The sequence below is a fragment of the Doryrhamphus excisus genome, chromosome 22 (genome assembly GCF_030265055.1).
Source record: "Doryrhamphus excisus isolate RoL2022-K1 chromosome 22, RoL_Dexc_1.0, whole genome shotgun sequence".
In the NCBI taxonomy this organism is placed as follows: domain Eukaryota; kingdom Metazoa; phylum Chordata; class Actinopteri; order Syngnathiformes; family Syngnathidae; genus Doryrhamphus; species Doryrhamphus excisus.
The window spans coordinates 11,731,975-11,759,648 of record NC_080487.1 but is presented as its reverse complement, the minus strand read 5'-3'; the positions used below and the strand labels follow the sequence as shown (position 1 = coordinate 11,759,648).

At 38.4% G+C, this 27,674-nt stretch overlaps 2 protein-coding genes across 2 annotated transcripts; one reads left to right on the top strand and one right to left on the bottom strand.

The window, feature by feature from the left end:
• Window positions 1–901: 901 nt before the first annotated feature.
• On the bottom strand, window positions 902–9,239 carry LOC131109669 (synaptic vesicle membrane protein VAT-1 homolog). Its single transcript, XM_058061907.1, has 6 exons — window positions 7,649–9,239; window positions 4,937–5,144; window positions 4,552–4,722; window positions 3,605–3,694; window positions 2,483–2,718; window positions 902–1,553 (listed from the first exon to the last, which is right to left on the bottom strand). The coding sequence occupies exons 1-6, from the start codon at window positions 7,979–7,981 to the stop codon at window positions 1,431–1,433; spliced, it is 1,161 nt and encodes a 386-aa protein (XP_057917890.1). The 5' UTR covers window positions 7,982–9,239; the 3' UTR covers window positions 902–1,430.
• LOC131109670 (rho-related GTP-binding protein RhoN-like) lies at window positions 8,947–27,674 on the top strand. The gene is made up of 5 exons (XM_058061908.1): window positions 8,947–9,263; window positions 9,794–9,881; window positions 22,050–22,159; window positions 23,964–24,098; window positions 26,148–27,674. Exons 1-5 carry the CDS (start codon window positions 9,159–9,161, stop codon window positions 26,400–26,402), a joined length of 693 nt encoding a protein of 230 aa, XP_057917891.1. The 5' UTR covers window positions 8,947–9,158; the 3' UTR covers window positions 26,403–27,674.

Genomic DNA, 27,674 nt, shown 5'->3' with positions numbered 1-27,674 from the left:
GAAAATTAAAAGAAAAATGGTAAAACAACACTACTAATTCAAGAAGAAAGTCAACATGAGGAAAAATAAAGTAGCAATTTTTAGAAATATTAAGTGATTGAAAAAGTTCTAATATTACAAGAATAAAGTCAAAATAATATGTGAATAAAGTCAGAATATTATAAGACAACTTACAAAATAAATGTTGAAAATTAAAAGAAAAATGTTAAAACAACACTAGTAATTCAAGAAGAAAGTCAACATGAGGAAAAATAAAGTAGCAATTTTTAGAAATATTAAGTTATGGAAAAAGTTCTAATATTACAAGAATAAAGTCAAAATAATATGTGAATAAAGTCAGAATATTATAAGACAATTTACAAAAAAAGTGTTGAAAATTAAAAGAAATATGTTAAAACAACACTACTAATTCAAGAAGAAAGTCAACATGAGGAAAAATAAAGTGAGATTTTTTTAGAAATATTAAGTTATGGAAAAAGTTCATTGCAATGCAGACCTACCAACATGTACACATTTATAGTACTTGGGCAAATTATCAAAGTGGCCCTCGCATCCTTTCATTTTTTTTTGGACCGTGGTGGTGACTAGTCCAGGGTGTACCCCGCCTCTCACCCCAAGTCAGCTGGGGTAGGCTCCAGCATACCTCTTGTGACCCTAATGAGGATAAGCCATATAGAAAATAGATGGATAGAGTTTGGACCTACTTAATGCATTAAAGGCACAACTACTCCACCTAGTGGCCAGACTGCAGTATAGTCTGCATTTCCCCAGTGGTGGGCATGTCGTGGGTCTGAGATCTGTCAAAATTCCTGAGACGTACATACCTTGAGACGTACTGACACCGAAACAAGTACTGCAACTGAAAAACATTCCACTCATTTAAAAAAAAAAAAACAACCACTTTTACAATTATTATGTTTTTATGTCAGCCTTTCATTTGAATGCCGATACTACTTCTGTGTCAATCTGATGTTTCCTGCTGGGATAATCCATCATGTTATCATAAAAAATGATTTTAAAAGTTCACAATATAATGTCCAACATTTATAAAGCGGTAAAAAAAAGATGGAAACTACAATAAATGTTGGTCGAGCGTGACTTTGTTTGCCATGGTATTGTTTTCCACAATTAATTAGTGAAGTAGTTATGGAACTTTGGCTCAAAAATATGTGATAAACAACAAAATAATGCTGACTTTTGCATAAAATTAGCTCCTTAATGATGCCATGGTGCAGCTTGTTAGTGTGGATATCATAATAGCCGCTATTTATAGAAGTGGAAAACATTGCAGGCATTTTAGCAATTAGCACTTTGGTAATATGTCGGTTTAATTATTGATTTATTGCACTATAATTCTTAAGAAAACGTTTAAAAATACTGACAAAAAAATAATAATTGGTAGGGAAAGATATTTGAATCCTTCGTTCGTGTCATTTCTTTCCACCTGACTGGGAGTTGGAGGTTGTCTCTCCGTCCTGCTTTTTAAGCTGAGGGAGAAGGATGACCTTGCCGATATTTTGCCGTTCGTGCATCCGCCTCATTGCATCAGTAACCTGCACACAGAGAAGAGCACAATTAATTACTCATTATGTCCACTTGGGGGCAGCATTGAACAAATTGAGAACGTAACGTCTTTGCTTGAGGCTATTCACAGGAAATACTCCAAGCTAATGTTAATGCCAAAGTAGTCAGAACCTGGCGGTCATTATTATTATTTTTATTTATTTATTTAGTTTTTATTTTAAAATCCCAACACTGGCAGAATGCATTAATTGAAGTATTTCATCTTGGTTCAATAGTCAAAATGGAAGAGCTGAGCCCAAACAGTGAGCTAAAAGTCAACAAAATGTGGAAAATTAGCACTAACAACTACACATATTTCATATTTCTCTACATATTATATACTACAAAATACTCTACATAGTATATGTGTATTGTGTTACACTGTATTCGGTATTTTTAATAAAAAGAATAACAATGCTAACGTTACTTACTGTTATACATGCTAGCTTAGTTTGCTAGCTTAGGAGAAAATGAGTGTGGGAAATTACTAAAAATTATATTTAGTTATATATTCTATAATTATTCTAATGTTGAGTTTTGAAAAAGCATTTTAAATGTATTTTTTTAAATAAATAGAGTCAGGCTAATTATTTCCTTTAACTTCCAATTTTAGTTGCTAGGCTAATCTAGCTAGCTCAAGGCCTTGTTATAGTTCAAAATCCTTTTTCAAAATTCATTAAAAGGATAGATAAAAAACAAAAACAAAATGTATATTAAAATTAAATAGCAATTTTTGACACTGTTTGTACACACTAGACAATTATAACAGTAAAAATGAGCTGTTTTGGTTAGCATAATTAGCAGCAACAGTGTGATACAGTAGCACCGTAATAGTAATTAAATTTTAAAGTTAGCAATATTATCTTGGTTAAAAACAGAATTGTACTGGAATTCATGAGATGTCTTCTTCAAAAGGTACCTCCTCAAAGTGGTAGCAGGAGTCGATGCGTGGCTTGATCTTGCCCTGCCTGTAGAGCTCCAGCAGGGCGGCCATGGCGTCCTGGATGTGGGCGTCGTCCACGTAGCTCAAGTGGAAGCCGCACACGGCCTTGTTGGTGGGCATCAGCTTCAGCGCGTTGATGGACAGCTGGTTGTACCACGTCTTGACAATTGCCAGCAGGCTCTTCTTCTGGCCCGTCACGCAGTTGGCGGCACCTGATGACAACATGAAATATTACGTTGTACGATGGAGAGTAGTGGTGTCCAAAGTGTGGCCCCCGAGGCTATTTGTGGTCTCTAGCTGTTTTTTTTTTTTTATTGGTACATGGCACATTCTAAAAACTGAATTTAGCAAGAAAAAAAACAACAGCAAAAATAGAAAAATATATGGTAATTTTACAAGAATAAAGTTGAAATATTAAGAAAAAAAAGTCAGATTTTGACAAAAAATAATGCCACTTTACTACCATAAAATGTATATATATTTTTTCCAAGTAAAATTTGTATAAATAAAAAAAGCACTTCTTTTAAGTCGCAGTCTTATGAAAAGCAAACAACAAATAATTTTGTTTATATAAACAAATTATTATTTACAATAATTATATAATAATTTAATTAAATTAAATTTAAATAATAATTTAATTAGTAATAATTATTATTAACAATAATTTTAATAATAGTTATAATTGAAGTAGAAATAAAAAAAAAATATATATATATACTGTAATGAGAATGAAATAAAAAATATGTAAAATGTGGTAAAAATATGAAGGTAAAATAGTCGTATCCTAATGACAAAAAAGTCACAATTTTATGAGAATAAATTCATAATTTTCTATGTTTTAGTTAATTGTTTTAGTAGCATACAGCTGAAATATTAAATAAATAATACAATATTTCTTCAAGTTGTAATAAATAAATAGTGAATTTTAGATTTGGGAAAACTTCATAATATTAAAAGCAAAAAATGTACAAAGAAAAAAGTTGAAATATTACAAAAAAAAAAAATAATAATGTGCTCTTTCATCTATATCACTAAGCTGAGATGCAGTTTTTTGGGCACCCCTGACGTACACACAAAAGTAGTATGAGTGACTTTTACCAAACACAATCAGAGAGCCCAAAGGCTTCAACATGTTGAAGCCTTTCTGCGTGTCAGCGCCACCTAGTGGGTCCAGGACGATGTCCACTCCTGCACAAAGAAGCAACCAAACAATGAAAATAGACAGCTGGGATAGGCTCCAGCACCCCCGCGACACTTGTGAAAATGAATGAATGAATGAATAAAAATTTATGCTGGAATGTAAATACAAATACTGCATATATAGCTAAAGTACTACAGTAAGAGTATTGTGCCACATCAACCAGACAATACACTACCAATGTATGATGCAGAATATTAACCAACTACTATGCAAGCTCAAAAGACTCAGTAAGTGGTATGAATGTGAGTGTGAATGGTTGTTTGTCTATATGTGCCCTGTGATTGGCTAGCCACCAGTTCAGGGTGTACCCCGCCTCTTGTCGGAAGATAGCTGGGATAGGCTCCAGCATACCTGCGACCCTTGTGAGGATAAGCGGTAGAAAATTAATGAATGGTTTAAAAATGGGCTGCACGGCGATTGAGTGGTTAGCGTGCAGGTCCCACAGCTAGGAGACCAAAGTTCGATTCCACCCTCGGCCATCTCTGTGTGGAGTTTGCATGCTAGGTTAATTAGCGACTCCAAATTGTCCATAGGTATGAATGTGAGTGTGAATGGTTGTTTGTCTATATGTGCCCTGTGATTGGCTGGCCACCAGTCCAGGGTGTACCCCGCCTCTCGCCTGAAAACGGCTGGGATAGGCTCCAGCATCCCTGTGACACTCGTGAAAATGAATGAATACACTACCAATGTATGATGCAGAATATTAACCAACTACTATGCGAGCTCAAAAGCTGTACCCCGCCTCTCACCCGAAGACAACTGGGATAGGCTCCAGCACCCAGGCGACACTTGTAAGGATAAGCGGTATAGAAAATGAATGAATAAAAAGATAGCGTCTACTCACCGCTGGGGCTGATTTTTCCGATTTCCTCGACATAGTCTTTGGTGCGGTAGTCGATGGGGTGAGTGACGCCGACTTGTGCAATGATGTCGTGTTTGGAGGCGGATGCTGTGCCGAATACAGTCACATCGGGGACGGTCTGACACAGCTGAGTGGCGGCGATGCCCACGCCCCCTTTAATAAACACAATTTACACAATATAGTAGTAGTAGTAGTAGTAGCTTTCAACCTTTCTAGTATGCATTTAGGCTAAAAAATGTGTCATATAGATGAAACAATGGCAGCACCTGAACGCTACGTGCTATCTGTTCTCCACTATCAGTTCTCCTGGCATGAATCCAAGGTTGCGTGGGTGGCAACGAACGCTGTTCCATGATTAACTCCTTACCCGCAGCCATGTGGATCAGCACACTCTTTCCCGGCTTGAGGTTGGCCATCTCGAAGAGCATCATGTACGCCGTCATGTAGTTGATGGGGATGGCGGCGCCCTCCTCGAAGCTCATGGACTCGGGCATGGGGAAGGCTCGGCTGGCGGGCACCACGACCGTTTCCTGCCACATGCCGCTGCGGCTCAACACGATGACGCGATCCCCCACCTGAGGAATTAAAAAAAAAAAGGTGGTTTATAATTATAATACAGACCAGGGTTCGATTCCACCCTCGGCCATCCATCTCTGTGTGGAGTTTGCATGTTCTCCCCGTGCATGCGTGGGTTTTCTCCGGGTACTCCGGTTTCCTCCCACATTCCAAAAACATGCTAGGTTAATAGGATTTCTTCTTTTAACCATTATTAGAGCCCTGTAGACATGAAATAACACCCCTATAGTTATTGTTGGTTCACAACACATTGCTCAAGTGTAATGCTCAAGGCTACAGGATCACTCCAGGGACATAAGAGACGGCCGGCGCTTTAAACATTAGCATGCTACCGAGCTAACTAGTTAGCGTACCATTGATTTATTCTAAACTTAAGAAAGGGTTCAAAAGCAGTGGGTTCACATTCCAAAAACATGCTAGGTTAATTAGCGACTCCAAATTGTCTGTAGGTGTGAATGTGAGTGTGAATGGTTGTTTGTCTATATGTGCCCTGTGATTGGCTGGCCACCAGTCCAGGGTGTACCCCACCTCTCGTCCAAAGACAGCTGGGATAGGCTCCAGCACCCCTGCGACCCTCATGAGGAAAAGCGGTAGAAAATGAATGAATAATTACAATACTGTATGTGAGTTGCCAGATTGTTCCGGGACGGCTTCATTTAAGATGTGTAGTGAAGCCTTTTTGAGTGTTGTACAGAGTGTTGTATAGTGAATGTACTATACACAGGGTGGGGGGCCATGTCAGCGTACATTATGTCTATTGGGACCTTCAAGGCCAGGGAATGTTAAACTACTTCCTGTTAGAAAACCTGCTTTACTTCTGAAGGGCTTGGATGGGTTCATTCGACCTTGCAATGTTCGCCAAAATGGATGTCAAATAAACAATAGGTGATTGCAGAACAGGCTGACGTCAATCCCGAGAGAGAGATGAGCTCACAAAATACCAAAAGTGGAGATGTGGAAACAAGGCATGACAAATTACAGATGGCCGTGCTGTGATTCAACACATCTGCTTCACATGGGAACCGAAAAAGCAAGATTCTAAAGCAACACTGTAGGGTGGGATGTGTCTAATCCCTGGAATCCATGTCTGGAGATATACATACAAAGCAGTTCCCTGCCAGATATATCTTATTTTATTACTCCAGATAAACACTCAAAAGATTGACTTTGATCAGACTCAGGGCCTTGATTACATTACAGCTTTAATATTACTATCGCCTTGCTGCTTGTGAACTTAAGTACTTTCAAGTTCCTGCTGGGGGAGAAAGGTCATGCGAGGATTAGCCTGCAAATAATGGCAGCATTTTTATATTAAAAAAATTATAGTATTGTATACTTGCTTTTTAATTGAGTTTGAGTGCATTTAATATTATATTTTTATTTATTATATTTATTATATTTTATTTAATATATAAAAACAACACATTTTTAAGTGCTTTAGATGAGTTTAGGTATGAATTGAAACCCAAAATTTTAAGGATTTTAAGGAGTTCAGCCAGGTTTCAGGCACTTCTTCAACCTTAAAAGCTTTTAAAATAAACATGGAACTCTACAAATCTAAACTAACAAGGAGGCAATTTAAGTCTCATTTTAAAGGAGTTTAGCCAAGTTCCAGGCACTTATTCAACCTTAAAAGCTTTTAAAAGAAACATGGAACTCTACAAATCTACACTAACAAGGAGGCGATTTAAGTCTCATTTTAAGGAGTTCAGCCAGGTTTCAGGCACTTCTTCAACCTTAAAAGCTTTTAAAATAAACATGGAACTCTACAAATCTAAACTAACAAGGAGGCAATTTAAGTCTCATTTTAAAGGAGTTTAGCCAAGTTCCAGGCACTTATTCAACCTTAAAAGCTTTTAAAAGAAACATGGAACTCTACAAATCTACACTAACAAGGAGGCAATTTAAGTCTCATTTTAAGGAGTTCAGCCAGGTTTCAGGCACTTATTCAACCTTAAAAGCTTTTAAAAGAAACATGGAACTCTACAAATGTAAACTAACAAGGAGGCAATTTAAGTCTCATTTTAAGGAGTTCAGCCAGGTTTCAGACTCATTCAACCTTAAAAGCTTTTAGGCTCCTATTCAACCTTAAAAGCTTTTAAAAGAAACATGGAACTCTACAAATCTAAACGAACAAGGAGGCAATTTAAGTCTCATTTTAAGGAGTTTTGTCAGGTTTCAGGCACTTATTCAACCTTAAAAGCTTTTAAAAAAAACATGGAACTCTACAAATCTAAATTAACAAGGAGGCAATTTAAGCCTCACATTAAAATCTTATATCACATCTTAAATGCAGCATTTCTGGATCATGTGCACACATAATTGGAATTAAAAATACATATATTTTTGACTTAAAAGACTTTTCAATGTTTTGAGCCATAAAGTCCAGTTATACATTAGAATATGTACATAACAGGTAAATAACAATAATGTATATATGTATGTATATATATATGTATATGTATAATGCAATAATGTAATAATTAACTTTTTCTGTACTCACTTTTCGGTCCTCCACGTCTGCTCCGACAGCTTGGATGACTCCAGAGGCCTCCATGCCCAGGGTGACAGGCGGGGAGGGCAGCGGCTCGTACAGACCCTGTCTGCCCATCAGCTCGGCGAAGTTGAGCCCGCACGCCATGACTCGCACCAGGACCTCCTGGGGCTGAAGCGGAGGCTCCTTGTGGGGCTTCACCTGCAACTTGACTTTGTCGTAGCCGCCGTAGCCGGTGAGCACCAGAGCCCGACACGTCTCCGAGGAGAACCCCGGAGTCGTCGGAGGCACCCCGGCGGACTTTTGCTGATGCTGAGCTGGAGGAGCTTCTTCGCCAGACATGACTGAATCGAACAAAACTAGCCGGCTACTTTGTTGAGGCTGTTCGGGTACTGAATAAAATGTGCTAACCCGTATGGAAACATGCGATCCAACTGGTTATCACTCTAACTGCACTGTCTTTGCAATTAAAAAGTACTCGGTTTCGCTTACTGGACTCAACAAGTGTGTTGTCAACATAACTTCCGGTTTTACCTTCACAAGAAAAGTATGTTTAAACCTCTTCTAAATATGTGTATTCCACGTGAGTGTACACACTTTTTTCAGCATGCAAGTCAAACGAATGCAATACAGTAGATAACAAATACTTCAAGTACTATGCTAAATACGAATGATTAGCTTTTAAAATGTTTTTATTTGCTACAAACATGGCAACTTCCGGTTACTCATAGTAGGTGACTTGACAGTGATGTGAAAGGTGCTTTTGATGTAGAAACGTTAAGATGTGAGCCAAAGAGGACAGTGGAGACATTCAAAGTCAGGACACCGGAATTCCCTGAAATGGACTGGACGGGTCTAACTAACTACTAAAGTATTTAAAAGTAGTTTTTAAATGTAATGTTAGTCTTGTTTTACGTGGTAGCTGAACAAATATTCCAAACATGACAGTTATATTTGTAAACATCGCTGTGACGTAGAAAAAAAAACACCACTTTAACATGATTGTTAAGTGGCATTGTTTCTTGTGGCCAGTAGAGGGCGACAAAGAGCTAAAAACTACAACGTAAGCGCTTATGCATGACCAATTTGAGATACCGGAAGTATCCCTTCAAAGTAAACCGTGGCGCCACTAAAGGAACACCAATATGAGATATTTAAGTCGTTATTATTTAGTGTGACTACAATACGATATAAATAACGTGTTTTTTATGACACTATGGGCTGTTTTGGTGTAATTGTGATTAAAAGCAACATCAAACCGGAAGTCATATAAAGCAGCGACTCCAGCTTGACTTCGCGCCGCCTTCCTCTTTTAGAGCAGATGAGCGCAGCTTCTTTCAGAACATGCAACCTTCACTGTGGAGCTAAAGAATTTACTTAAAAAAAAAATCCACACCGTGGAATATTTATATTATAATCATCAGCGCTATATTATTTATTTTTTTTTGTTCGTAAGAAGGCTAAATGACAAGTTGGCAGGCTAGGCAGAGAAACACGCAGTAACCCGGCACAGGACGCGATGGAGGGCAAAGGGCTGCTTCGATGTAAGATCGTGGTGGTTGGTGACACGCAGTGTGGAAAAACAGCTCTTCTCCACGTCTTTGCCAAAGACTCATACCCAGAGGTGAGATAAACACGTCGGCTATGCTTGCTTTGTAAATGCAACATCACTGTATCACAACTTTCATCAATGATTCCATTTTTAAAAATACTACAAAATATATTTTTTAATTTGTAATATGAATTGATCATATGTTTTACTTAATTCCACGAAAAGTTAATCGACTCTATTTGTCAAAGATTAATCCTAAAACAGGAAAACTCCTAATTTAATTTTGATATATTAATAATAATAACTATGTGATTCCTATTGTATGTATATATTGTATGTATTCATAGTTATTTTAGCTTATATGCTTCAGTGAGGAGGTGGCATTTAACCAAAATAACTAGCATAAATTATAAAACGTGAAAACAATATTTTATATCAAGTATATACACACATATTTTTAAATTCTATTGAAAAAAAAAACATGTCAACTTTACAAACGATGACGTCATGAATGGAAGTTGATTCAACAATTCCATCCACAGTCGTCATGTATATATTATTACATAACTTCGAGTTTTTAAATCAACATAATTTTTTTTCAGAATTACGTTCCCACGGTGTTTGAAAATTACACGGCAAGTTTCGAGATCGACAAACAGCGTATCGAGCTCAACATGTGGGACACGTCAGGTAAGAGAAGTCCCTTTACTTGGGGGGGCCACTGGAGCTAGGGTCTGGGTGAGACTGGGACGCATCAGGTTTTCCAAAAAAAAAACAAAAACAAAAAAAAACAGAAAAATTAATAAACTTTGCTTTGGTTCTGACTTTCTACAATAAAAGCTCTGATAAAACATTCCACTGTTCTCAAATATCTTAATTTTTATTTTTCTACACAAAATAAGATGAAAAATAAATAAACAAATCAAGAATAAAGACAATCAATCAGTAATAAATAAATATAATAATAATAATAAAAACTTAAGAAACCACATATAGTTGGTGGGTAGACAAATTATTTTTTTTCCAGATTAAAATGAACAAAGCATTATTAGAGCCCTGTAAAACACGACTAAACACGACTATAGTAACATTTATACTCTTTTTTTATTTACAACATATTGCGCAACTGCAGGGTCTTGAGACACATGCTAACTCGCAAACTAGATTAGCTAGCGACCTAAACGGTAGCCTTCGAGTTATTTCCTTGAAACTTAAATAGCCAAAAACTTACCACTTCCACACGGATAGGGAGGATAACTATTAACAGTTATTTAACCTTTAACATGAACATTAATCAAACGTAATAATTTTTTCTGGGTACATGATACCATACAGCATCCATATCAAACTTGCGCGGGCCGCACTAACATTAAACTTTCAAACAGTCATGTTAGTCCTTTTTTTTTGTTTTTTTAAAGCAATGTGGCGTTTTTTTTTTGTTTTTTCTCGCTGTGTTTTGTGATGCATCTCCAGCACTTTTTGAACTCAAACTGTGCGTGTACACCATTTATTATTCGGCAAACAGAGTCCACACGCAAACACAAGCTGAGTGAGGCTAATTGCTTAGCATACGCGTGTAAACAATCCAAAATACCCCGAGGAGATGATGTTTTTTTTTTTTGTCCCCCACTTTTAGATTTGAAATTTCTGATTTCTATGTCCCTGTTGTTGTTGTTAACCGTAAGACTTAAAAAAATATAATAAATACTATATACTACTATAATACTAAATACTACTAATAAATAATAATAATAGTAATATCCACTGAGCTGTGAATTACAGTCTTAGGTTTTCCTAAAACAGCACAACATCAGTACAAAAGTTTTGGCTTCACCATGTTTCCTCTAAATCAGGGGTCTCAAACTCAATTTACCTGGGGGCCACTGGAGCTAGGGTCTGGGCAAGGCTGGGCCGCATCCGGTTTAAAAAAAAAAAAACACATTTATTAAAAACAGAAAATTATACAAACTTTTTCAGTGCTTTGGTTCAGATTTTCTACAATAAAAGCTCTGATAAAACATTCCACTGTTCTCAAATATCTTAATTTTTATTTTTCTGCACAAAATAAGATGAAAAATAAATAAACAAATCAAGAATAAAGAAAATCAATCGATCAGTAATAAATAAATATAATAATAATAATAATAAAACAGCAAATAATAAAAACTTAAGAAACCACATACAGTTGGTGGGTAGACAAATTATTTTTTTCATATTAAAATGAACAAAGCATTATTAGAGCCCTGTAGACATGACAAAACACGACTATAGTCACATTTATACTCTTTTTATTTACAACATATTGCGCAACTGCAGGGTCTTGAGACACATGCTAACTCGCAAACTAGATTAGCTAGCGACCTAAACTGTAGCCTCCAAGTTATTTCCTTTCAACTTAAATAGCCAAAAACTTACCACTTCCACACGGATAGGGAGGATAACTATTAACAGTTATTTAACCTTTAACATGAACATTAATCAAACGTAATCATTTTTTCTGGGTACATGATACCATACAGCATCCATATCAAACTTGCGCGGCCCAAGGCAAGGGCAAGGGCCTCAAACTAGTGTCCTGCGGGCCACATTTGGCCCGCGGGCCGCGTGTTTGAGACCCCTGCTTTAAACGGTTTAAGGTGAGAGTTGACAGCGTTTTGTGTGTGTGCATCTCGACAGACCAGACAGGCAGGATTTAGATGAACAGCTGTGTAGGCTCCAAGGCCTGTATTGCCTGTTGGGTTACTATTGCCTCTCTCACATGAACATTAACATACGTACATACACACCTTTCTCTTGTAAATTCATGGGCCTGGTTACTAATGCAGTAAGTACAACAGTAGTTACGTATGTCACATGTTGTCTATGAAGTCTTTGCATGTGATGTCATGTGGCTGGCATTCAACACAAGAAGGTGCTCAACATGTTTGATTTGATTATGAGTATTTAGAATTATACAATATTGGCTCTATTTGAATGCGAAAATGTCATCTAAACAGTCTTATGGTGATGTATCTCAGTGAAAGATGGTAAACAATGTTTTAAAGTGTCTTTATTAAGTAATATTTACTAAGTAATTTTACTAAGTAATGTATTAGTGGTCCAGAGTATGTGAATGGGAACACTGGATGCAGGGATTGGTCAACTTCCTGGCTAAAGCTAGTATTAACTTCAGGTAAAAGTACAGCGCACGCAGCCCGCAGGCCAAATATGGCCCGCAGGACACTAGTTTGAGGCCCCCGCCTTGATATGAAAGTTTAATGTTAGTGCGGCCCGCGCAAGTTTGATATGGATGCTGTATGGTATCATGTACCCAGAAAAAATTATTACGTTTGATTCATGTTCATGTTAAAGGTTAAATAACTGTTAATAGTTATCCTCCCTATCCGTGTGGAAGTGGTAAGTTTTTGACTATTTAAGTTTAAAGGAAATAACTTGAAGGAGGCGGCACGGCGGTCTAGTGGTTAGCGCGCAGACCTCACAGCTAGGAGACCAGGGTTCAATTCCCACCCTCGGCCATCTCTGTGTGGAGTTTGCATGTTCTCCCCGTGCATGCGTGGGTTTTCTCCGGGTACTCCGGTTTCCTCCCACATTCCAAAAACATGCTAGGTTAATTGGTGACTCCAAATTGTCCATTGCCGGGATAGGCTCCAGCACCAACCGCTAGCCTCGTGAGGATAAGCAGTAGAAAATGAATGAATGAATGTCATGAAAAGTGGTTAGCGCCCACGCATCACAGCTTGGAGACCCAAGTTCAATGCCACTCTCGGCCATCTCTGTGTGCATGTTCGTAGGTTTTCTCCGGGTACTCTGGTTTCCTCCCACATTCCAAATTGTCCATAGGTATGAATGTGAGTGTGAATGGTTGTTTGTCTATATGTGCCCTGTGATTGGCTGGCGACCAGTCCAGGGTGTACCCCGCCTCTCGCCCGAAGACAGCTGGGATAGGCTCCAGCACCCCCCGCGACCCTCGTGAGGAAAAGCGGTAGAAAATGAATGAATGAATGAACTTGAAGGCTACCGTTTAGGTCGCTAGCTCTCTAGTTTGCGAGTTAGCATGTGTCTCAAGACCCTGCAGTTGCGCAATATGTTGTATCGAACCCTGATCCTCTTAGCTGTGAGGTCTGAGCGCTAACCACTCGACCGCCGTGCCGCCCCTAAATGATGATATAATTTCAAAAAATTCCAGTTAAGACTCTGAAGTCTCTAAAATGGTGCCATATTTAAAGTTCAGTGACAGAATTGGACCACAAATATGGGGTCAGATAATCGTGCAATCTATCAGTGGTCGTCGTCTTACAAAAAAACTACAAATTATGTAATAAAATATGTAAAAAATCCATACAACTCAAATCCAAAAAAAACAACCCAACAAAACCGGCTAAACCGACAAAGTGACAGTCGGCCATCACGCTACCGTTTTAACTCTGTCCTCCAGGCAAGGCAGCACGCGGTCGAGCGACACTTTGAAACCCGCAACCTGGATTTTTATGCCTTTGGTCCTGCAGGACCTAAACGATAAAAACATGCGTTCAACTTCAGTGTAGCTTGGTGCTACTAAACACTTTGCCAACTTGTTCTGCCGATGCTTTCATCCTTCCATCAGTGGGATCATCTTAACAATCCATCATTCATTCATGAGCGGCTCTTATGACCTCCAATTACTTCCTTGAAAGCCACGTCTGCTGTGTGTGTGTGTGTGTGTGTGTGTGTGTAGCTCCTGGAAACGATATTTACTTTTTCTTACAAGATGGAGTTCAAGTGCTGTTGTTTGTTGCCTGAGAAGTAGGGGGGGATAAAAATAGTAGCGAGTGAAGAGACAGGAGGATACGGTGTCAAAGTGGAGTGCTCGACTCTTAAGTGCTGGTGTGGAGGGCGGAGCAGGTTCTCCTGGTCTGATAGTTTTCCTTTCAGCCCATTAGGAGACTGAGGGTACATTGAAAATCAATGGACTCCATGTGTCTCAGTCTCATTCCCTCAGGGGCTTCTGGGTGTTTCTTTCAGACAGGACTGAAACTTTGGAAGAGAACATCTGTCCAAGACCATGTCCACACCATCATTGAGTCATGATGAAATGATGTTTTAACTAAAATGTCCCCAGAGCACTAAGCATTCAAAATATATTTATTCATTCTCTACTGCTTATACTCACAAGGGTTGCCAGGGTTGCTGGAGCCTATCCCAGCTGTCTTCAGGCAAGAGGCGGGGTACACCCTGGACTGGTGGCCAGCCAATCACAGGGCACATATAGACAAACAACCATTCACACTCACATTCATACCACTTACTGAGTCTTTTGAGCTTGCATAGTAGTTGGTTAATATTCTGCATCATACATTGGTAGTGTATTGTCTGGTTGATGTGGCACAATACTCTTACTGTAGTACTGTAGCTATATATGCAGTATATGTATTTACATTGCGGCAGCCATTTTTATTCATTCATTCATTCATTTTCACAAGTGTCGCTGGGGTGCTGGAGCCTATCCCAGCTGTCTTCTTCAGGCAAGAGGCGGGGTACACCCTGGACTGGTGGCCAGCCAATCACAGGGCACATATAGACAAACAACCATTCACACTCACATTCATACCTATGGACAATTTGGAGTCGCTAATTAGCCTAGCATGTTTTTGGAATGTGGGAGGAAACCGGAGTACCCGGAGAAAACACATGCATGCATGGGGGGGAACATGCAAATTCCACACAGAGATGGCTGTGGGTGGAATTGAACTCGGGTCTCCTAGCTGTGAGGTCTGCGCGCTAACCACTCGTCCACCGTGCAGCCCTCCTTTAGAAATCTTGTATGCAATATAATATCATAGCATATGCAATATAACATATAATATTTATATCTTGTAAAAAAACAAGGCTTCGCTACACGTCTTAAAATGAAATCTACCAACTATCAGTGAGTCAGCGGTTACTGTGATCATTTTGTTTCCATAATAACGATTCCTGGAGACACGTATTTGTTTGGAAACAGGTGCATAAAAACACAGCTAATTAGCATTAAAGCTACAGACACACAAAACAGGATGCTTTCCGGTAGGGCTTATTAAAATCACTTGCACATTTAAATTAGCATGAATTAACCCGACTCAAGTTTTATCCCCGAATCCCAAAATGGGATTCAGGGAAAAAAAAAAGTTGACACATAGCAAACAGAAAGCTGACTAATTGCTCCCTAGCTCATGCTAACATTAGCACCACAGGCGAGAAAGAAACGGTCAACACTGTGACGCTCGAATAAGCATACAAAGGTCCCCCCCCCCCCCCCCCCCCCCCCCAACACTCTACTTGTTAACGCTCATGACAGCTAAAAGAGAATTATATTTTTTAAGTGCACTGCACTGCAAAAAAACCAACGTGAGTCACTCAAGGGATCGGTCCATCCACTGAAGACTGGATGTATCAATAATACAAGATGGACCAATTGAACCCCCAAGTCCAATTCCCTAGCCGTTACTTACTGAGGCCTCTGGATGTGGGTGACCTTATTTGGAAGCATTGTGACATACTTAAAAAAAATTTTTTTTTTTTGAAATAAATTAATTATGGCTTATACACCGCCCACATCTTCTCCAGGGACAAAATATATAAAGTAAAGTAAAGATATACAGTACTTTAAAGTAATTAGCTGGCCACTACTACACTACTATCCACTGAAATGAGTTCACACAGCCATTACTGTTTAAAGAGCTCAAGTATGGTGGTGGTATGGCGTCCTGTTCTGGGGCTCCATGAGTGCTACTGGCACTGGGGAGCTGTGGTTCATTTACATCAGGGGTCTCAAACACGCGGCCCGCGGGCCAAATGTGGCCCGCAGGACACTAGTTTGAGGCTTCCTCCTTGATATGAACTTGAACTTGAGCATGTTCTCGCCCGAAGACAACTGGGATAGGCTCCAGCACCCGTGCAACTTTTGCGAGGATAAGCGGTAGAAAATGAATGAATGAAAAGTAACATGCCCAAAACTGGTTGCCAGCTACTGCATTTAAACCAGGGGTCTCAAACACGTGGCCCCTTGTGAGGATAAGCGGTAGAAAATTTGTTGCATATCTCTAATGTTTGATACCAAATGCTAGCATAATAAAATAAAATACTGTACCATACAATAGTAGATCATAGTATACTATACTAGATACTACATTGGACTACAATACCATAGAACAGGGGTCTCAAACACGCGGCCCGCGGGCCAAATGTGGCCCGCAGGACACTAGTTTGAGGCCCTTGCCCTTGCCTTGGGCCGCGCAAGTTTGATATGGATGCTGTATGGTATCATGTACCCAGAAAAAATGATTACGTTTGATTAATGTTCATGTTAAAGGTTAAATAACTGTTAATAGTTATCCTCCCTATCCGTGTGGAAGTGGTAAGTTTTTGGCTATTTAAGTTGAAAGGAAATAACTTGGAGGCTACAGTTTAGGTCGCTAGCTAATCTAGTTTGCGAGTTAGCATGTGTCTCAAGACCCTGCAGTTGCGCAATATGTTGTAAATAAAAAGAGTATAAATGTGACTATAGTCGTGTTTTGTCATGTCTACAGGGCTCTAATAATGCTTTGTTCATTTTAATATGAAAAAAATAATTTGTCTACCCACCAACTGTATGTGGTTTCTTAAGTTTTTATTATTTGCTGTTTTATTATTATTATTATTATATTTATTTATTACTGATCGATTGATTTTCTTTATTCTTGATTTGTTTATTTATTTTTCATCTTATTTTGTGCAGAAAAATAAAAATTAAGATATTTGAGAACAGTGGAATGTTTTATCAGAGCTTTTATTGTAGAAAATCTGAACCAAAGCACTGAAAAAGTTTGTATAATTTTCTGTTTTTAATAAATGTGTTTTTTTTTTTTTAAACCGGATGCGGCCCAGCCTTGCCCAGACCCTAGCTCCAGTGGCCCCCAGGTAAATTGAGTTTGAGACCCCTGATTTAGAGGAAACATGGTGAAGCCAAAACTTTTGTACTGATGTTGTGCTGTTTTAGGAAAACCTAAGACTGTAATTCACAGCTCAGTGGATATTACTATTATTATTATTTATTAGTAGTATTTAGTATTATAGTAGTATATAGTATTTATTATATTTTTTTAAGTCTTACGGTTAACAACAACAACAGGGACATAGAAATCAGAAATTTCAAATCTAAAAGTGGGGGACAAAAAAAAAAAACATCATCTCCTCGGGGTATTTTGGATTGTTTACACGCGTATGCTAAGCAATTAGCCTCACTCAGCTTGTGTTTGCGTGTGGACTCTGTTTGCCGAATAATAAATGGTGTACACGCACAGTTTGAGTTCAAAAAGTGCTGGAGATGCATCACAAAACACAGCGAGAAAAAACAAAAAAAAAACGCCACATTGCTTTAAAAAAACAAAAAAAAAGGACTAACATGACTTTAATATTAATGAGAATTACTGTGGTTGTGATGGAAGATGTCATAAGGGAGGATTAAAGGTGTGTGTGTGTGTGTGTGTGTGTGTGTGAGCGCACTCTTGAATTATGCAGAGCATCCCAAAGACGAAAAGATATAACAGTCAGCCTGATTGTCTCTTATCAGTTATTTCACAGCTTGAATGACGAAAAGAAATGTCTTTCTTTTCATTATTTATTTCTTTCAAGCTCCGACCGACTGAGTGACAAAAAAAAAAGGAGATAAGAGCGTTGAAAATTTTGGGTAACAAGATTTAGCATAAACGTAGAATATAGATAAATATGTCCGCTCTTCATTTCCGAGTCAAGCGACGTTGCCCGGCAGGGCTCATTAAAAGGTTGTTCGCAGAGACATTCCGCCTCATTAAAACTTTATATTCCTCAGAGCGCAACTATAGGTTCACATTCGGTGGCAAATTAATGGGCAAGATGGGGAGAAATGAGTGGGACGCACCTGGATAGCATTCATGGATAAGTGTGGGAATTATAGAGATAAAAATACCTACTGGTGTAATAGTACGTCATAAGCATGCTTCTGTACTGCCACATAGTACTGATTTGGTAATGGTTTTATTTCATTTGAACATGCATCAGATTACAATTGAATGCATCCCAAACTGTTACATTTGTTCACTTCCTGCTTTGTATAATACAGTTTAAGTTTTTTTTTTAATAATGTACCTCATACCGAAGTACGAGGTGATTTGTTCACTTCCTGCTTTCCTAATATAATTTAATTTTTTTAATTTAATTTTTTTAATTTGATTAAGAAAAATGTTTTACATTTTTTTTGTTTTTAATTTTTTATGGTTTCATTTCCTAATATAATTTAAGTTATTTTATTTAATTTTTTAAATTTAATTTACAAATGTTTTTAATTTTTTTTTAATTTTTAATGGTTTAATTTCATTTGAACATGCATCAGATTACAAATGAATGCATCACATAATCAGTTCACAGTTCCACATGTCCAAAAGGAGTAGGAAGAAGCAAAGCTTATTAAATCCTACCCCTCCATCTGGTACTTTTACAATCAGTAACTGTTACATTTGTTCACTTCCTGCTTTCCTAATATAATTAAAGTTTTTTTTAATTTATTTTTTTAAATTTAATTTTAAAAAAATGTTTTTAATTTTTTTTTAATGGTTTTATTTCATTTGAACATGCATCAGATAACAATTGAATGCATCCCATAATCAGTTCACAGTTCCACATGTCCAAAAGGAGTAGGAAGAAGCAAAGCTTATTAAATCCTACCCCTCCATCTGGTACTTTTATAATCAGTAACTGTTACATTTGTTCACTTCCTGCTTTCCATAATACATTTTTTTTAAAATAATGTGATACAATGATATGACCATACAAACCATAATTTAGGAAATTAAACGTATTTATTTGGCTAATATGACAATTAATTGTCGAGTGGTTAGCGCGCAGACCTCACAGCTAGGAGACCAGGGTTCAATTCCACCCATGGAGTTTGCATGTTCTCCCCGTGCATGTTCTCCGGGTACTCCGGTTTCCTCCCACATTCCAAAAACATGCTAGGTTAATTAGCGACTCCAAATTGTCCATAGGTATGAATGTGAGTGTGAATGGTTGTTTGTCTATATGTGCCCTGTGATTGGCTGGCCACCTGTCCGAAGACAGCTGGGATAGGCTCCAGCACCCCCGCGATCCTCGTGAAAAAAAAAAGCGGTAGAAAATGAATGAATGAAAACAAAAGAGAACAAAACCAGCAAACTAAGCATACTTTGTTGGATCTGTGTAATAAGAAAAAAAATAATTTTTAAGTAATGACATCCCCTAATGTCCACTGACGAAGCAAAATGCCTGCTGTTCACTAGCGTCTGACGCTGAAGGCTCTTTAAGGGGGGTTTATTTCGGATCCAGGACAGATGGGCCGAGGGTTCGGCGCGGTGCTGCTTAACATCAAACGTCGTATCACGGCCTCAAGGGGCGCCATACAACTACACAGCCGAGAGTGCATAGGAGCAAAAGCTAACCGAATCAATACACATTAGCGCGGAACGTGGATTAGTGCACCTCATGGAAACCTTGAGATGAGATCTGTTAATGCCAGGAAGCCTTTCAGCGCCAAAGGAAAGTGAGATGGTTTGTGTGTATGTGTGTGAAATCCAGCGGCAACAATGAATCAGAAGGCTGAAAAAACAAAAAAAAAAGCTACAACGACACGCATGCATGAACATGTTTTGCTGAGGGGACACTCTTAAAGCGCAACACAAATGGCGACATGCGGAAGATACACAAACACGGACTGCATGGAGGCTATTCTATTCAAAGACAGAATTAAAGCTACTGTAGTAACTACATGTACATATTCGTAATTTTTGGTATTATACACAGGCCCAAGTGAGAGACAGGAAGTGGAACTGATATAACGATTGCATCAAAACCGTAAACAGAAGCCACAACTCAAAAACCCTCTTCCGTTATTGAAGTATCCTGTTTGGGAACACATGGCCTTCCCAGGGAAATATGCAAAATTATATAAGATAAAAAACGGTGTGCCAACGTTGTTCAGTAGAGATGGGAAACAATGCTACAACCTGAAATTAAGTATGATATACCGTATTTTCTGGACTATAAGTCGCTCCGGAGTATAAGTCACACAAGGCCAAAAATGCATAATTAGATAGAAAAAAATATATACATAAGTCGCACTGGAGTATAAGTCACACAAGGCCAAAAATGCATAATTAGGTAGAAAAAAAATATACATAAGTCACACTGGAGTATAAGTCACACAAGGCCAAAAATGCATAATTAGGTAGAAAAAAAATATACATAAGTCGCACTGGAGTATAAGTCACACAAGGCCAAAAATGCATAATTAGGTAGAAAAAAAATATACATAAGTTGCACTTGAGTAAGTCACACAAGGCCGAAAATGCATAATTATGTAGAAAAAAATATACATAAGTCGCACTGGAGTATAATTCGCTCCGGAGTATAAGTCACAAAGCCAAAAATGCATAATTATGGAGAAAAAATATATACATAAGTTGCACTGGAGTGTAAGTCACTCTGGAGTATAAGTCACACAAGGCCAAAAATACATAATCAGGTAGAAAAAAACAAACATAAGTCACACTGGAGTATAAGTTGCTTCGGAGTATAAGTCGCACAAGGCCAAAAATGCATAATCAGGTAGAAAAAAACGTACATAAGTTGCACTGGAGTATAAGTCACACAAGGCCAAAAATGCATAATTAGGTAGAAAAAAATATACATAAGTCGCACTGGAGTATAAGTCGCACAAGGCCAAAAATGCATAATTAGGTAGAAAAAATATATACATAAGTCGCACTGGAGTATAATTCGCTCCGTAGTATAAGTCACAAAGCCAAAAATGCATAATTATGGAGAAAAAAATATATATAAGTTGCACTGGAGTGTAAGTCGCTCTGGAGTATAAGTCACACAAGGCCAAAAATACATAATCAGGTAGAAAAAATATACATAAGTCACACTGGAGTATAAGTTGCTTCGGAGTATAAGTCGCACAAGGCCAAAAATGCATAATCAGGTAGAAAAAAACGTACATAAGTTGCACTGGAGTATAAGTCGCTTCAGAGTATAAGTCACACAAGGCCAAAAATGAATAATTAGGTACAAAAAAAAACATACATAAGTCGCACTAGAGTATAAGTCGCTAATTTATTTTCCAAACTACTTGACCAAAACAGACATGACGTCATCTTGGAAGGCAAATTCTATCATTAATAAAAGAATAAAAAACAGGCTGAATCGGTGTGCTAAGATATGCTAACACAATGGTTATTCAGCTACACAAAAAATAAACATAAACAGAAAAGATGTCCAGTATTTATGTAACATAAACATTTTTTTCATTTATAAGTCGCTCTGGAGTATAAGTCGCAGGAACAGCCAACCTATGAAAAAAAGTGTGACGTACAGTCCGGAAAATACGGTATGGCCTCCATGCTAATTGCGAAAAATGTAAACGTTTTCCACCACTGTTGGTTATTGCTAGCCAGTGCTTCCATCCTTCAATAAATATCATTTGGAGCGAGTTGCATACTACAATCGAAGGTACATCCCTGATCCGTGATCATGGCGTGCCGTCACACCACACGGTTTCTAGATCCATACATTGTTACATGACAGCGTTGCGTTTGGAATGCCGTTGGAATTCCCTGTCAAACTGCTGAAGCTCTGTGTTTGGATCACAAAAGTGTTGCAGACAATGCTCTAATTCAACGCTGGCCGTTGTCAACAAACCAGGTGACGCTCATTCATCATACTCGTACCTCCTGTGGGCTTATTGGGGTAAAGGACCGCCCTCCATTGTTCAGTTCTAAAGACTCTCACCCACTCATGTGCTGAGCACTTTAGTCCATAATAATTCCGTGTGTGTTTTTTTATCACTTACAGGTTCAGCCTACTATGACAACGTGCGACCATTAGCTTATCCTGATGCGGACGCCGTACTCATCTGTTTTGATATAAGTCGCCCAGAGACGCTGGACAGCGTGGTGAAAAAGGTCAGTGCCTCAGATCAATTCCTTGACTTTCTACACAAAATTTTTTTTTTTTTTTTTTTTATTCCAATTGCTTTGCATGGGAACATTTACCATCATCATTCAACAGTTACATCATCAGCCCGACACAAAACACGACAAAAACCTTGAACTCTGACCTCACCGGCGGTGGTGCATTCACAATGCATGCCCTGCATGCCGCACTGACACGTCTACTTTGTACGTGATTGTAACGCAAACAAAAGCACGCCAAACAATTCCATTTGCTCCACTAATCCTGTCAATGTTTTTGTTTTCACTGCCATGTTTTAAATAACAATCACTGACGGAGTAAAGCCATTATTGTACCCTTCGGTTTTCCTCTCTCTCCCTCTCAGCGTGACAAATAGCCCTTGACTCTTAATCGCTTTCCTATTTTTCAGTGTTGTGTCCTATGTCATCCTCATGTAAACTCAACACAAACACCAAAAATAACAAAAAACAAACCAAAAAACTGCACGGTGGTCAAGTGGTTAGCGCGCAGACCTCGCAGCTAGGAGACCAGGGTTCAATTCCACCCTCGGCCATCTCTGTGTGGAGTTTGCATGTTCTCCCCCGTGCATGCGTGCGTTTTCTCCGGGTACTCCGGTTTCCTCCCACATTCCAAAAACATGCTAGGTTAATTAGCGACTCCAAATTGTCCATAGGTATGAATGTGAGTGTGAATGGTTGTTTGTCTATATGTGCCCTGTGATTGGCTGGCCACCAGTCCAGGGTGTGCCCCGCCTCAAGACAGCTGGGATAGGCTCCAGCATGCCCGCGACCCTTGTGAGGACAAGTAGTTGAAAATGAATGAATGTATTAAATGCAATATTTGATTAGACTAATAATAGGCTATAGTCAACCACAAGACAGCGATCAATTAATTTATGAATTTTTGAAACTTAATGACTGTATTATGGACTGAGTGGTTAGCGCGCAGGCCACACAGCTAGGAGACCCGAGTTCGATTCCACCCTCGGCCATCTCTGGCCGGGTTTTCTCCGGGTACTCCGGTTTCCTCCCACATTCCAAAAACATGCTAGGTTAATTAGCGACTCCAAATTGTCCATAGGTATGAATGTGAGTGTGAATGGTTGTTTGTCTATATGTGCCCTGTGATTGGCTGGCCACCAGTCCAGGGTGTACCCCGCCTCTCGGACAAAGACAACTGGGATAGGCTCCAGCAACCCTTGTGAGGATAAGTGGTAGAAAATGAATGAATGTATTGCAATATTTGATTAGACTAATAATAGGCTATAGTCAACCACAAGACAGCGATCAATGAATTAATTTATGAATTTTTGAAACTTAATGACTCAGCGGCAGAGAATGTAAGTGATGGACGGAGTCGGGTTATGTTCTTTAGATGGAAAAATGCAGTCCGGGTTAACTGTTTGACGTGGGGGGTTCAAATGAAATTTTCGAAGTGAAAACCCCGCCAGAAAAAGCCCAAAACATCTTCACCCATGTGTTCCATTTTGCACTTTACCTGGTCCAAAACTGTCTGTTTTATTATTATTATTATTATTAACACAAACAATACAACACTTTATTCCTATCTAAATTGCTGCAATAGTCACCATTTTAAAGCAGATGATGGCTCGCCGAGACGTCGTGGAGAAAAGATCTCCTTTGTAAAGCAAGAAGAAAAGATGCTAGCCAAGTGTTAGTCTGTGCCAGGGGGAGGAAACAATGAGAGACGTCCCGCTGAGAAAGAAAGAGCAAGTGGAATCGAGCTTTTGTACGCAAGGACGAGGAAAAATGATGTGTTTGATATTGATTACAGTGGCAAGGAGAAACGCAGGAGTTTTGCCCCAATGCCAAAGTGGTGCTGGTTGGCTGCAAGTTGGACTTGAGGACCGACGTGAACATCATGAGGGAGCTGTCCAAACACAGACTCATCCCCGTCACCCACGAACAGGTGAGGTTGTGTTCCAAGTTGTGTTATTTCAAGGACAAAAAAACGAAACTTGACTTGAAAGTAGGGGTTTTATCGATACGGGTATCGGATTTTTGTAATCGGAACACACATCTCATCTGTAAACAATACAGTGCAGTTGTTCAGTAGAGGTGGAGTAGAACCTGGAACTATTAACGTAGTAGCACTTAAGAGCAAAAATAAACTACTAGATTTGCTGTGTCATGATTACACAAAAATTAAACAAAAATGCGTTTTTTGTTTGGAATTTTTGTCATTTATCTAAAAAATAAAGCAAATTGTGACATTAAAACTGACACTAGTTTGAGGCCCCCGCCTTGATATGAAAGTTTAATGTTAGTGCGGCCCCCGCAAGTTTGATATGGATGCTGTATGGTATCATGTACCCAGAAAAAAATTATTATTACGTTTGATTAATGTTCATGTTAAAGGTTAAATAACTGTTAATAGTTATCCTCCCTATCCGTGTGGAAGTGGTAAGTTTTTGGCTATTTAAGTTTAAAGGAAATAACTTGAAGGTGACCGTTTAGGTCGCTAGCTGTCTAGTTTGCGAGTTAGCATGTGTCTCAAGACCTTGCAGTTACGCAATATGTTGGAAAATAAAAACTGTTAGGAAGTGGTAAGTTTTTGGCTATTTAAGTTGAAAGGAAATAACTTGAAGGCTACCGTTTAGGTCGCTAGCTAATCTAGTTTGCGAGTTAGCATGTGTCTCAAGACCCTGCAGTTGCGCAATATGTTGTAAATAAAATTGGTCATAGTTATCCTCCCTATCCGTGTGGAAGTGGTAAGTTTTTGGCTATTTAAGTTGAAAGGAAATAACTTGGAGGCTACCGTTTAGGTGGCTAGCGCTCTAGTTTGCGAGTTAGCATGTGTCTCAAGACCCTGCAGTTGCGCAATATGTTGGAAAATAAAAACTGTTCATAGTTATCCTCCCTATCCGTGTGGAAGTGGTAAGTTTTTGGCTATTTAAGTTGAAAGGAAATAACTTGGAGGCTACCGTTTAGGTCGCTAGCTAATCTAGTTTGCGAGTTAGCATGTGTCTCAAGACCCTGCAGTTGCGCAATATGTTGTAAATAAAAACTGTTCATAGTTATCCTCCCTATCCGTGTGGAAGTGGTAAGTTTTTGGCTATTTAAGTTTAAAGGAAATAACTTGAAGGCTACCGTTTAGGTCGCTAGCTAATCTAGTTTGCGAGTTAGCATGTGTCTCAAGACGCTGCAGTTGCGCAATATGTTGTAAATAAAAAGAGTATAAATGTGACTATAGTCGTGTTTTGTCATGTCTACAGGGCTCTAATAATGCTTTGTTCATTTTAATCTGAAAAAAATAATTTGTCTACCCACCAACTATATGTGGTTTCTTAAGTTTTTATTATTTGTTGTTTTATTATTATTATTATTATTATTATATTTATTTATTAATTACTGATTGATTGGTTTTCTTTATTCTTGATTTCTTGAATTTTTATTTATTTTTCATCTTATTTTGTGTAGAAAAATAAAAAGTAAGATATTTGAGAACAGTGGAATGTTTTATCAGAGCTTTTATTGTAGAAAATCGGAACCAAAGCAAAGTTTATTAATTTTTCAGTTTTTAATAAATGCATTTTTTTTTTTTTTTTTTTTTGGAAAACCTGATGCGGCCCAGTCTCACCCAGACCCGAGCTCCAGTGGGCCCCAAGTAAATTGAGTTTGAGACCCCTGGTCCGAATCTGAACACAACAACTAGCTAAATAAATGGAGGGTTCCAAAGTCAGAACAGGTCTCTTAGCAAGCGACTAAAAAAGCAAGCATGGTAGCAAAGAAATAAGGTGAAACACAGAAAAAAGGGATAATTTAAGCTAAAAACATAAGTGAGTCATCGCTACAGTATAAAAGAAGAAAAGAGCAGCTGGAAATAAAGAATTATCACCTGTCCTTCGCCTCCATTGTTCTGCTTCTTTACCGTTTTTTAGAGCACCCGTTTTCCAAGAGAGATTTATTTTCCAAATTAACCACAGACAAGACCCCCTTTTCTTATTTCTCCTTTTAGGGTACTCAACTAGCGAGACAGATCGGCGCCGTGGCGTACGCAGAGTGCACCGCCAAATACTCGGAGAACAGCGTCCGGGATGTGTTCCATGTTACCACGTTGGCCTCGGTGACCTGCATCCACAGGCCCACGTTGAAGCGTGCCGGCTCGCGACGTGGGCTTAAGCGGGTTTCCCAGCAGCCGCCTCGGACTGAGATTCACGAGCACCCCCCCGCCATGAGGAAAGAGCGAGCCAAGAGCTGCGTGCTCATGTAGACTTTATTTATTGTGTTCAAGTCTTTTAAACTGCTTTAAAAAAAAATGGACGGTGTTAGGAAAACGATGTGTTCAGGTGTTAAATGAAGCACAGCTAGCATGGAAGTTAACCATAACCATAATTGCTGATAAACAAACTAAGCAGTTTCTTTTTAAATAACGAAATCTGGACACAAAACGGGTTTGGAGAGCACACAAAATTCCTAAAACCACAAATGCAACTAAAACAGGGGTGGGCAAACTACGGCCCGGGGGCCACATCCGGCCCGCCAAGTGTTTGAATACGGCCCCAAGTATTTCATTTAAACTCAACATACAACCTGGCATCATGGCCTGAGCCAACCTTTTGATGGTTTTATCAATTTCGTTTTTTGACATGGTCTGTTGTTTACAAAGTGCTCCTGAAAAAAGGGACACAAGCACATAATAATAATAATAATTATTATTATTATTATTAGAACTATTATGATTATTATAATTATTATATTAAAGCTAATTATTATATTAATTATATATAATATTGTTATATTTGCATATTTTACATAATAATAATATAATAATTATTATTTTAATTTTATTGTAATTATTAGAATATTTTATTATTTTTAAAATATTTAAATATAAATATAAAATAATAAATAATAATAGCAGATTGCATGACAATTTTACAGATACAATAATACCAGGTGGACTGTTACGTGTAAAATATATAGTCTGCCCCCCCCGTCATATCAAGTCAAAAAGTTTGCCCACCCCTGAACTAAAACCATGTCTGACTATACAATACTGATGTGCTGTTTAATCAATAATACTGTTTTACTGCCCAATGGGAAAGAATAAGACACAAATAAGACAGGAAATGTTAAGTTGTTTATGTGATTATGAAATAAATAACTTGCACTGCTAAGTCACTGAATATATGAAACTGAAATATGTATCATAAATATGTTGTTTGGGTCTGGTCCACGTCAAGATTTTCTAAACATTTTGAGCGTTCCTGAATTTTTGGAAAACCGTACCACTTTCTCTTAAACTTAAAAAAATGATTATGGGATTAAGGATGATTTTTTTTTTTTTTAAGTCGTCCAAAAATAAAATGGCCTTATTGCAGGTTCAAGTGCCAACTGTTGCTTTGGAGTCGAGGCAATTCGGTTTTAAACACGGCTCCCGCGCAGGCCTCACAGCGAGAAGACCCGAGTTCAATACCACCCTCTGTGTGGAGTTTGAATGTGTGTACCGCTTTTTCCTCATGAGGGTCGCGGGGGTGCTGGA

What these genes read in the sequence shown, in the direction of transcription:
- LOC131109670 (XM_058061908.1), top strand. Translation starts at nt 9,159, where the DNA reads ATGGAGGGCAAAGGGCTGCTTCGATGTAAGATCGTGGTGGTTGGTGAC. An exon ending in CAACATGTGGGACACGTCAG is followed by an intron (nt 9,882 to 22,049) that starts GTAAGAGAAGTC and finishes TATCACTTACAG; the next exon opens with GTTCAGCCTACTATGACAAC. An exon ending in TGGACAGCGTGGTGAAAAAG is followed by an intron (nt 22,160 to 23,963) that starts GTCAGTGCCTCA and finishes TATTGATTACAG; the next exon opens with TGGCAAGGAGAAACGCAGGA.
- LOC131109669 (XM_058061907.1), bottom strand. Translation starts at nt 7,981, where the DNA reads ATGTCTGGCGAAGAAGCTCCTCCAGCTCAGCATCAGCAAAAGTCCGCC. An exon ending in CAGACGTGGAGGACCGAAAA is followed by an intron (nt 5,145 to 7,648) that starts GTGAGTACAGAA and finishes TTAATTCCTCAG; the next exon opens with GTGGGGGATCGCGTCATCGT. An exon ending in CCTGCTACCACTTTGAGGAG is followed by an intron (nt 1,554 to 2,482) that starts GTACCTTTTGAA and finishes CTCTGTGTGCAG; the next exon opens with GTTACTGATGCAATGAGGCG.